This window comes from Photinus pyralis, unplaced genomic scaffold, assembly GCF_008802855.1.
Source record: "Photinus pyralis isolate 1611_PpyrPB1 unplaced genomic scaffold, Ppyr1.3 Ppyr1.4_LG8, whole genome shotgun sequence".
Taxonomy (NCBI): Eukaryota; Metazoa; Arthropoda; class Insecta; order Coleoptera; family Lampyridae; genus Photinus; species Photinus pyralis.
Window position 1 is genome coordinate 3,205,244 of NW_022170819.1, and position 11,010 is coordinate 3,216,253.

An 11,010-nucleotide genomic window follows, 5' to 3' on the forward strand; every position below is an offset into this window, starting at 1 on the left:
AACATTTTTGTCCTCCCACCAAGAACAAAAGGTAATTGTTACTATCTCGTCAGGTTATTCTTGGCGTTCCCTGGTTGTCATACCTTGGAAGGTGGGGAGTACATGTTGACAGTTTCGTGTAGACTGTAGACAATGACAATATTGTACTTCGGATTCAGTTCATTCTTCAAAATAATGAGATTTTTCAAATTTTTAAGGTTACCCCATGTTTTCTTGGAAATTGACGCGTTCCACGTAATTTTCTGTGTTTATTATCACCAATATTCCCGTGTGGTTTGTTAACGGAGAAATAGAGAATACCGTTCGCTCGGTTTACTTTGTCCGGATAAATTTTAACTTTTTTAACCGTATATTTTACGGCAAAGCTCCCGTGAACTTTTATGCTTAAGGAAAATGCCTGAAAAGTAAGATTCGTTCCGGACCGCATTATGTGACCCGTTGGTGGCTCGTTTTTTACCTGAACTCTACGAAGCCGTTGCCCAAAAACCAAATCCCACTCGATTATCCGCAACTAGCTAACGAGCTCTACCGCGGCTCGACCCGTAATTCTCCAAAAAATCTGTTCTCTAGATTAATCCCTACCTATCTTGTTGATTTGCAAAACACGGAAAGAACAAGGTAATTCGTGAAACAGCCAACACGTTTGACGTGAAAATGCAAAAGTGCCTGGACCGAGAATGAAATCCATTTTAGCATCGGTGATCTGTAATTTTATGTGCACCGTGACAGATTAATGGGTTAAGGTCAGTCGGAGTCAGTCTGTCGGGCATTATCAGGCGAGTATACTATCTTAATGGGGTTGTCGTGCTCCAAATAGGATTATACAGAACGATCTCACTGCAGGTCTATCGAAAGCGATGACTTTGCAATATAAAACCACCGTGGGACGCCTTCGAACGCATTTGCTTGGTGGGTCTGAACAGATCTAAGTCGTTCATGATTAAAGATGGCCGATTTCATTAATATAGCACCATTTTGGAGCGTGAAAGAATTAGAAAAGCAAGTAGGGATTGTTTGCGTGGGTAATTTTGAAAAGATTCGCTCTTATACGGGCGGCCAAGAAAATAAGGTGATGCGAAGCGTTTGCGCGGGGTCCCTAGAAAATTAGTATACGTGTTTGGGCCACGTGGTTATGCAGAAAGGTGAGTCCGTAACCCATGATTATAAATGACCCACGTCTGCTGGAAAGGTAAGCTCATTGAGACAATTTCGTGATTCGAACCCGTACCCATTTCGATTCGAAGAACTGTTGGGGTTGCAATTAGAAAAAGTCAATGTTCAGAATGGTGTAAGCAGATGGCCAGAAAATATTGTGGTCAACACATTATCCGCTGCAGATCTAAACAGATCCGCATTCCTTGCCAGAAACGGAGCTGAGCATCTAACGACAGCTTCATATTTCCCGCAATCAAATGGACCACCAGAGCGTCACGGCGACATCTTTATCATCTCTTTAAAATCTTCCTAATCTTTTCAAAATCTCTTCAGATTCTACCCAAAATTTCCAAAAATTTTTCTGAATCTCTTCTTAATCTCTTCAGAATCTTCAAAAAATTTCTTTAAAATCTCTTCAGAATTTCTGCAACATCTCTTTAGAATCTCTCTACAATCTTCTCAAAATTTCTTTAAGATCTCAAATATCCTTAAATTCTCTTCAGAATCTCTTTAAAATCTTCATATTTTCAGAACCTCTTCAGAATCTCTTCAAAATCTCTTCAGAATCTCTTCAAATACTTCAACATCTCTTTAAAATCTCTTCAGATTCTCTTCAAGATCTCAAAATTTCTACAAATTTTCTTTTAATTTCTGCAGCATCTCTTTAGAATCTCTCCAAAATCTTTTAAAACTTTCTTCGTCACATATCCCCAAAATCTCTTTAAAATCTCTTCAAAATTTCTTCAGCATCATTTCAAAACGTCTTCAAAAACCCTTCAGAATCTCTTCAAAATCTCCTCAACATTTCTTCAAAATTTCCTTTAAATCTCTTCAGGATCTCGAAAATCTCAAAATTTCCTCAATATCTCAAAATCTCTTGAAAAGCTCCAAAATCTTCTCAAACGTGCGTTTAAAATCTCTTCAGGATCTTCATAATCTCTTTAAATCTCTTCAGACTGTACTCAAAATCTCGCTTTACAATCTTTTAAAAATCACTTTAGAATCTCTTCAGAATCATCCGGACTTTCTTCAGAATCTCTTCAAAATCTCCTCAACATTTCTTCAAAATTTCCTTTAAATCTCTTCAGGATCTCCAAAATCTCAACATTTCCTCAATATCTCAAAATCTCTCCATGATCTCCTCATATATTCTTCCAAATCGCTTTAGAATCTTTTGAAAATCACTTTAGAACCTTTAAAATTTTTCACAAAATCTCAAAATTTCTTCAAAATCTCAAAATTTCTTCAGCCTTTCTGCAAATTCTCTTAAATCTCCTCAAAATTTCTTCAAAATCTCTTCTGATTCTCTTCAAAATCTGTTCAAATTTTCTTCAGAAGCTCTTCTGAATCTCTTTAGAATTTATTCAGAATCTATTCAAAATCGCTTCAAAATCTCTTCAGAATTTTTTCAGAATGAATCTCTTCAAAGTCTCTTCAGATTCTCTTCAAAATATTTTCAAAATCTCTTCAGAATCCTTCAGAATCTCTTCAACATTTTTTTAAAAATCTCTTCTTAATCTCTTTAAAATTTCTTCGTAATCTCTCCAAAATCTCTTCAGATTCTTTTCAAAATCTTCAAAATGTCTTCAAATTCTCTTTTAATTTCTGCAACATCTCCTTAGAATCTCTCTATAATCTCCACATATATTCTTCAAAATCGCTTTAGAATCTTTTAAAAATCACTTTAGAATTCATTCAAAATCTCAAAATTTCGTCAAAATCTTAAAATTTCTTCAGATTTTCTTCAAAATTTTTTTAGAAACTTTCAAATCTCTTCAACGTTTCTTCAGAATCTTTTCAAAACGTCTTCAAAAACTACAAAATCTCTTCTGAATCTCTTCAGAATACGCTAAGAAGATGACCGAGGACGACTGGCATGACAAAGCCGTGCGCAAGTGCCATTGTAGTATTTGACGACGATACTCAACCTCCCTCACCTCCACAAACACCAGGCGGAAACCGGCGAATTCCACAACCACTTGCGGCGACGCAAGAGGATCAACGAGACTGAAGATGCCATCCATGCAAGTCCATCGGCCGCAGAGGGAACGTTGCCGCTCAATTTGGCACCTCAATTTTTCCTCAAAACGCTTTTTCTGGATTTAATTCTTGGCGAAACGAATCTTTTCCCTCACTGCTCCATTTTCTTGGGTAGAGATCACTACCGAGCTTATAAGACAACTACCTACAGAACCACGAGCAGGTGGCGCCACCTCCACATTGCGATCGAAGCCTACTATTGAATCACAGTAGCAACGACTCAGACGCTTGGCAGGTTTATTTCACTTGTAGATGTTTATAAATAAATCTGACACGATTGATGTACTTTGACCAGTTTTGTCATTACAAACAGATTTATTTTTAAGCAGCTATCTATCCCTCACAGATGCGTGAACTAATGAACCGATACAATAGGAAGTCCAAAGCTCTTTAAAATTTGTTATAATCGTGTTTATTTCAGCTGTTTGAGTCAGTTCATCTAAAAGAGTTCTCTCTGCGGCCTCAAAATGCCTCAAAATCATGTTTCCGGTGAGGGCGTGCGTATCGTGGATATTCGTACCGATACAATTACGAAGCCAACGCAGGCGATGCGGAACGTTATGGCAATTGCCGAAGTTGGAGATAGCGTCTTTGGGGAGGACCCCACAGTTGATAAATTGGAAAGAAGGTGCGCGGATCTTTTGGGAAAAGAGGATGCGGTCTATCTTCCATCGGGAACAATGTGTAATCTAATCGCCAGTAGGTTTTTTGATGGGTATTGTTGCACGAACTCCATCAAGGGTGTGTTTCATTGCAGTAATGGTCCACTGTAACAAGCGTGGGATGGAATTTATAGCTGGAGATAAGAGTCATAGTTATTTGTACGAGTTAGGTAAGTAGCTCCAGCTCTATGGTTTTCTGTTGTTGCATAACCAAATAACATTATCTGTTATCACTCAGGTGGGGCAGCAGTGTTCGCCGGCGTCCAATGTTCGCAAATCTCCAACAAACCAGACGGAACGTTCTGCCTGGAAGAACTTCATCGACGTATTCAACCCAAGCCTCACCTTTGTTCGGCTACGACAGGCCTAATAATTATCGAAAATACCCACAATATGTGCGGCATGGTAAATGCAACAACCCCCTGAGAAATTAACCCAAGAAATCCCCCGCCAGGTTCTACCCTTGGAGTGGATAGACGATCTCGCGAAGATCGCCTCGAAATTCAAGGTACCGCTCCACATGGACGGCGCCCGAATCATGAACGCAGTCGTACAGAGTAAAGTACCTGCAAAACGGATAGCGCGAGATATGGATTCTGTTTTCTTTTGTTTCAGTAAGGGACTGGGGTGCCCGATGGGTTCCGTACTTTGCGGTACCGCCAGCTTTGTTAACGAGTAAGCCAAAGACTCTGCTGTCCATTGTACCATAAGTTAATTTCCAGAGCGAGGCGATTGAGAAAAATGCTGGGGGGTGGTGTTAGACAGGTCGGGATAATCGCAGCTGCGTGTCTATTGGCACTAGACGAAATGATCGACCGTTTACAAATCGATCACGATCACGCTTTTCGAATAGCAAAAGGTAACCTTGCCTACGCCAGATTGCTCTTCTAACAACCACTTGTAGCAATTGATGACATGCACTCAGACATAGTACGCGTGGACTTGTCTTCAGTACAAACAAACATGGCACTGATCACTTTCGATTCCAAATTCGTAACGGCAAAGGAGTTTCTCGAAAAACTCGCACACGTTTCCCAAACGGATTCTGTCCAGGTCTGTGTAAAGGGTGGCTTTATTAACGACGAGGAAGCTCGGTTTGTTTTGCAATGGGAGGTTACAGACGAAGACGTCAGTTGCGCCATTGAAAAAGTGAAAATGGTTATAGTCAGATTCATCAGGATCTTAAACGAAGGGGCAAAAAGAGGCCTTTGTCACAAGTTGCTTCCACATCATTAAATAATGTTCATTGACTTGTAACGTAAACTCAAAATAAACCATTCGGGAAAAAGCGTTGTGCTCTGATTTGTGCCTAAACTTCATAAGCGCAACATAACCATGATATTCCTAAAGAAACCGACCTGTGAACATCAATTGTAAGAAACAGAATTGTATCACATTTTATTAATAATCGGATCTAGACAAAGGACTTTGGTTATTTTCAGTTGAGAATTTGCATTTAATTGCTCTGATACCATTTCTTTGGTCCGATTAAAATTTTGTTAAGCTTTCACATAATATTTTAAATAGGAGAATGTACCAAGAATTTATTATGTATACACAATGGCGGTTTAGATAAGGAGCAAATCTAGCAAGTTCAATGAGGTTTTCGGATTATAAGACGAAGATAAAATAGACCTGGAGCCGAGAGGGATTTTGACATGTATCATAGGCCCCACGCCTGAAACCTATGATACAGGGGCATGGATATTAATTACACGTTTGAAAATTCATCCCCTTCTCCTAAAAACTACACTTTAGGGGTACCATACGGGGAATTCATAGTGGAGAACAACATTGTCTATCAGCCCCCAAAGCCTCCGCGTAGGGACTATGATACGTGCAAAAAACCCTCTCGGTTCCAGGTCTAAAAGCCAAACTATGTTTGATATTTGAAATGTTTTATTATACATTTTCCTAGTACCGTATTTTATTTAATTCAAACAAACTTCCCGGGGCGCAATTCAATTTTTTCTCTCTGCAGAGACCCACGGCTATCTCTGACATCAATTTTAAGATAATGATAGACTTAAATTTAACCAAAGAAATTTAATCCGCTTCCGAGTTTCGGACTTTTTTAACCGTGAACTTTAACACTTCCGAAGGGAATCATTCGACCACTTTACGTGACTTTTTTGGTAGCTGCAACGGTCAAAAACCGAATCTCTTTCTTGATTATCCGCAATTATTCAACGAGCTCTTTCGCGGCTCGACACGTAATGCCCCAAATTTCTTTTCTCTGAATTAATCCCTACCCATCTTTCTAATTTACAAAACATCCAGAAACCCGTGAATACCTAGCAAAAGCGAATGAGTACTTGGAGAAGGTCAACCGAGTCAATTGGCCCCCGAAGAAGCTGCCTTCCGCATGCGTAATACCCCATCTTGGCATGGTCGATTCAAATAATCCACGTAACTTAGGATTTGTGAGGGATATCACAGCGAATACTAATGGGGTATCACTAAACGACAAATTATTAAAAGATTCGGACCTTATTCGCCATTTTGTGGATGGTTTCGCGGAAAAAGAAAAGCTCGGAAGTGAACGTCTTTGAGAGAAATCCCTACGAAAAGAGAAGCCTGCGGATTGGCAGTGTTCTTATTTCATTGGCGTGTTTTCTTTTAAAGCGCCCCCAATTTCAATTACTCCGCAATACTCAAACGAACTTACTGCCCAGTTCATCAGATGGGATCTGGATGGTTCTATGTCACAAACTCTGGGATAAGATCGAAAAGTGATCGGTTTCGGATCGGCAGATATGTCGGTCCAGGAACTCGAGTTGACTAATGCAGTTGGAGTTTCGAGTTAAAGTTAAATGTCGCCGGGGAGGCACATTGTCACAAGTTCCATAACGGAGCGTCCCGGGTGGCCGGAGTATGATAATTTCAAAATTTAGCAAATTTAGATTTGTGGGGAAGTTCATAGTTTCCGTTAAAGTTAGCGATCATATTTTTGTTCTACGTAATTGAATTCTATAGCGCGTTGATCTTTTGATGAATTTAGGAAATTGTGGGCTTCAGACTATCGGCGATAACTAAGAGTTAATGGGGCAACAAAAGGCGCAAATGAAATTTACGTAGGTAGTAGTGAGGTCTACATTGCAAGAATGCAATTATGTAGAAAGTGGGGTCCGTTAACTTGGGCCCCCCCCCCACTGAGAGATTTCCATAGTCGTTATTTATTTTTGAAAAAAATGCGCTCGTTATCTCTATGCGCACCGAAATAACTTGCGCCATAATCGTTTTTTAGAAATCCGAAAAAAACCTTGGGGGGGGGGCAGTGAACGTAGCCCCCCCAGTACGTATTTTGTCCCTTGTAAACTAGGTCACCTGATACATTTGTTATATGCGCTCAATTCGCCACTTGAATTAAAGCTAGCGCCATTACGGTTAAGCCGTGAAAATTTTCAAAAGTGGGGAGGGGCAACTTAACGTTTTTAAAAGTTACTTTTTTTTAATATCCCAAACCAAAAACCAAAAAACAATAATGGCGCAAAGATATCTTTTACGGCGCATTCAGCGCATACCTGAGAGTACAATTTCGTATTAAAGATAAAAAAAAGTAACTTTTAAAAACGTTAAGTTGGCCCCCCCACTGTTTGAAAATTTGTCACGCTTAACCGTAATGGCGCTAGCTTTAATTCAAGTGGCGCATTTGAAGCGCCATAACCAAATGCATCCGCTGATCAGTAAGGGACAAATATCGTACTGGGGGGGGGGGGGCCTACGTTCACTTGCCCCCCCCCCAAATGTTTTTTCGGATTTCTAAAAAACGATAATGGCGCAAGAGTTATTATCGGTGGTGCATATGAGCGCATAACGAGCGCATTCATTTCAAAATAATAATGAAATCTCTCAGTGGGGGGGCCAAGTTAACGGACCCTAGAAAGTGCAGCGCGCGGGTTCTTAAGGAACAGCCTAACTCGCGTGCATTTTGAGGAGTACAGCAGATCCGAGCTGCTCTAAACAAGAAATGGTTCATTTAATTACTAGCCGCCATTTTGAAAGTGGTAGGGATTAGTCCGGAGATAATTTGAGAGAAATCTAATTGTTTTAGACATCTCAGTCTGATAAATTAAGACCGTTATATTGGGTCAACCTATATAATTAAACACGGCGGTGTAGTATTCTTCACCAAAGAGTCAAGAAACCAAAAGAGAAATTTTATTAAAACCATCAAGTCTTTTTTCCACTGTAAAACATGCAATCCTGTTTTTTCCCGTTCCCGTGGAAATTTCGGGGCGTGTTTTACTAACTCAGAAAATTTCCCATTCCCTGAAGCTTTATCGCAACAATAGCAGACAGACACCACGAACGTTGTATCGCCTATCCCGGCGAATCAGGTATAGATACATTTATATTGACCAACCTTTCCATATAATTTCATTACAGTGTGCACATTTTAAATCCTTTGAGGTTTTGTGAGTTAAAAGATACCGTTTTGGGATATGATGGTGATTTGTTGCAAAATCACACTGTGCACATTTTAAATAATTGAAGACTTGTGTCTTAAAAGATGCCGCTGCAGAATCTGTTGAAGATTTGTTGCAACATTAGAATGTGTACACTTTTGAAGTACATATTGTGTGTTTTTAAGCGGCACACTGTGCACACTTTTAATATTTCGAAGAATTTCTTCTACTTAAATGTAATTTCTTTGTTGTAAATAAAATTAGCGTAAGGGCTGGTTTAGAAGTATTAGGTCCAGTTTTTCAATTTTTTTAAGTTCAATATTAAATTCGCAAGTCTTCTAGCTGAGTAACATATCTATATTATAAATTTCATTTCTTGTATAAAGAGGAAACCGACATTCTGTTTCCGTGCTCAAAGTGTTTTCATTTGAGAGGATTGTTAAAACTAGATTTAACACTAAAATCATAGGAGTTTCAATTGTGACCTACTAACTATGAATTTACCTCAAAAAGAGGATGGGTCACAATTGAGTGCTTAAATTCTTCAAAATGTCTTCTACTAGATTGATCGTGAATCGTATATGCAGAGATCGAGCAGTTAGCGCCCCCTTTGCATTGCGATCGAAGTTTATTATTGAATCGCAGTAGCACCATTTCAACGATTCAGACACTTGGCAGGTGTAGATGTTTGTAAATATATCTGACATGTATCCATAACACGATTGATGTACTTTGACCAGTTATGTCATTGAAAAGCGAGTTATTTTTAAACAGCACAGCTGCGCGAACTCGCTATAATGAACCGGATCAATAGGATCTCCAAGGTTATTCATAAAGTGTGAGAATCGTGTTTATTAGCAACAGTTGTTTGAGTTAGTCAGTACACCTAGAAGTGTTTTTTGATCGCTCTAGTAATGCCTCAAAATAATGTTTCCGGTAAGGGCGTGCGTATCGTGGATATCCGTACCGATACAATTACGAAGCCAACGCAGGCGATGCGGAACGTTATGGCAATTGCCGAAGTTGGAGATAGCGTCTTTGGAGAGGACCCCACAGTTGATAAATTGGAAAGAAGGTGTGCGGATCTTTTGGGAAAAGAGGATGCGATCTACCTTCCATCGGGAACAATGTGTAATCTAATCGCAAGTAGGTTTTTTGATGGGCATTATTGGACGAACTCTACCAAGGGTGCGTTTCTTTGCAGTAATGGTTCATTGTAACAAGCGTGGGGTGGAATTTATAGCTGGAGATAAGAGTCATAGTTATCTGTGCGAGCTGGGTAAGTAGTTTCAGCTGCCATCACTTTAAGGGGTTAACGTTTTTGTTTGTTGTTGCACAACCAGGTGGAGCAGCAGTACTTGCCGGAGTCCAATGTTCGCAAATCCACAACAAGCCAGACGGAACGTTCTGCCTGGAAGAACTTCAACGACGTATTCACCCCGAGGTTAATCTCCGGTCGGCCACGACCGGTCTAATAATTATCGAAAACACCCATAACCTGTGCGGAGGAAAGGTAAACGCAACAACCCCCTGAAAAATTAACCCAAGAAATCCCCCGCCAGGTTCTACCCCTGGAGTGGATAGACGATCTCGCGAAGATCGCCTCGAAATTCAAGGTACCGCTCCACATGGACGGCGCCCGAATCATGAACGCAGTCGTACAGAGTAAAGTACCTGCAAAACGGATAGCGCGAGATATGGATTCTGTTTTCTTTTGTTTCAGTAAGGGACTGGGGTGCCCGATGGGTTCCGTACTTTGCGGTACCGCCAGCTTTGTTAACGAGTAAGCCAAAGACTCCGCTGTCCATTGTACCATAAGTTAATTTCCAGAGCGAGGCGATTGAGAAAAATGCTGGGGGGTGATGTTAGACAGGTCGGAATAATCGCAGCTGCGTGTCTACTGGCACTAGACGAAATGATCGATCGTCTACAAATCGATCACGACCACGCTTTACAAATAGCAAAAGGTAAACTTGGCTACGCCCAGATTGCTCTTCTAACAACCACTTGTAGCAATTGATGACATGCAGTCCGACATAGTACGCGTGGACTTGTCTTCGGTACAAACAAACATGGCACTGATCACTTTCGACTCAAAATTGGTAACGGCAAAGGAGTTTCTCGAAAAACTCGCACACGTTTCCCCAACGGATTCTGTCCAGGTCTGTGTTAAGGGCGGCTTTATTAACGACGAGGAAGCTCGGTTTGTTCTGCAATGGGAGGTTACAGACGAAGACGTCAGTTGCGCCATTGAAAAAGTGAAAATGGTTATAGGTCAAATTCACCAGGATCTTAAGCGGAGGGGCAAAAAGAGGCCTTTATCATAATAAGTTGCTTCCACATTTTATATCATTGACTAGAAAAATAAACCATTCAGAAAAACCGATGTGCTCTGATTTGAAATTCCCTTGCTACCTTGTGCCAAAATTTCGCAACTCGGTCGGAAGGTTTGCCTGGAAGATCTTCACCGCCACTTGATGGACAGAGGAGGTCGAAAAAGACAATTGCTGCCAAGTGGATGGTGCGTTGTGGACACCAAACGGCATACGCCAAAAGCCAAAGAAACCACGGCATGATACGGTGAAGGTCAATTTGCCCCTTGAGTTCTCTGTCACCGTGATCTACCAGTACGCTAATTTTGTGTCGAGGGACGAAAGATATCTGGCGTTGTGTAGCCTGTCTAGGATGGAAGATATGTAAGGAAGAGGATATGCGTCTTTCTCCGTTACTGCGTTTAGCTTTCT

The 11,010-nt window shown here is 40.5% G+C and overlaps 2 protein-coding genes across 4 annotated transcripts; both read left to right on the top strand.

Moving 5' to 3' along the window:
* The first annotated feature begins 3,536 nt into the window (after nucleotides 1-3,536).
* LOC116179036 (probable low-specificity L-threonine aldolase 2) lies at nucleotides 3,537-5,145 on the top strand. Of its 2 annotated transcripts, XR_004146943.1 has the most exons (7): nucleotides 3,537-3,894; nucleotides 3,953-4,027; nucleotides 4,096-4,262; nucleotides 4,312-4,414; nucleotides 4,473-4,532; nucleotides 4,580-4,716; nucleotides 4,762-4,902. XR_004146943.1 is itself a non-coding variant. In XM_031498737.1 (6 exons), the coding sequence occupies exons 1-6, from the start codon at nucleotides 3,663-3,665 to the stop codon at nucleotides 5,091-5,093; spliced, it is 1,164 nt and encodes a 387-aa protein (XP_031354597.1). In that variant the 5' UTR covers nucleotides 3,537-3,662; the 3' UTR covers nucleotides 5,094-5,145. The 2 variants fall into 2 exon arrangements, 1 of the variants encoding a protein (XP_031354597.1); XM_031498737.1 differs by having other exon boundaries at nucleotides 4,312-4,532; nucleotides 4,762-5,145.
* Nucleotides 5,146-8,971: 3,826 nt separating this feature from the next.
* Nucleotides 8,972-10,645, top strand: LOC116179037 (probable low-specificity L-threonine aldolase 2). Of its 2 annotated transcripts, XR_004146944.1 has the most exons (7): nucleotides 8,972-9,412; nucleotides 9,471-9,545; nucleotides 9,610-9,779; nucleotides 9,829-9,931; nucleotides 9,990-10,049; nucleotides 10,097-10,233; nucleotides 10,280-10,333. XR_004146944.1 is itself a non-coding variant. In XM_031498738.1 (6 exons), exons 1-6 carry the CDS (start codon nucleotides 9,181-9,183, stop codon nucleotides 10,591-10,593), a joined length of 1,149 nt encoding a protein of 382 aa, XP_031354598.1. In that variant the 5' UTR covers nucleotides 8,979-9,180; the 3' UTR covers nucleotides 10,594-10,645. The 2 variants fall into 2 exon arrangements, 1 of the variants encoding a protein (XP_031354598.1); XM_031498738.1 differs by having other exon boundaries at nucleotides 8,979-9,412; nucleotides 9,829-10,049; nucleotides 10,280-10,645.
* Nucleotides 10,646-11,010: the final 365 nt, after the last annotated feature.

Excerpts from the sequence above, each read along its gene's own strand:
- LOC116179036 (XM_031498737.1), top strand. The coding sequence starts at position 3,663 with ATGCCTCAAAATCATGTTTCCGGTGAGGGCGTGCGTATCGTGGATATT. Across the intron at positions 4,533-4,579 it reads ACCGCCAGCTTTGTTAACGA|AGCGAGGCGATTGAGAAAAA; the intron begins GTAAGCCAAAGA and ends GTTAATTTCCAG. Across the intron at positions 4,717-4,761 it reads CGCTTTTCGAATAGCAAAAG|CAATTGATGACATGCACTCA; the intron begins GTAACCTTGCCT and ends AACCACTTGTAG.
- LOC116179037 (XM_031498738.1), top strand. The coding sequence starts at position 9,181 with ATGCCTCAAAATAATGTTTCCGGTAAGGGCGTGCGTATCGTGGATATC. Across the intron at positions 9,546-9,609 it reads TAGTTATCTGTGCGAGCTGG|GTGGAGCAGCAGTACTTGCC; the intron begins GTAAGTAGTTTC and ends TTGCACAACCAG. Across the intron at positions 9,780-9,828 it reads ATAACCTGTGCGGAGGAAAG|GTTCTACCCCTGGAGTGGAT; the intron begins GTAAACGCAACA and ends ATCCCCCGCCAG.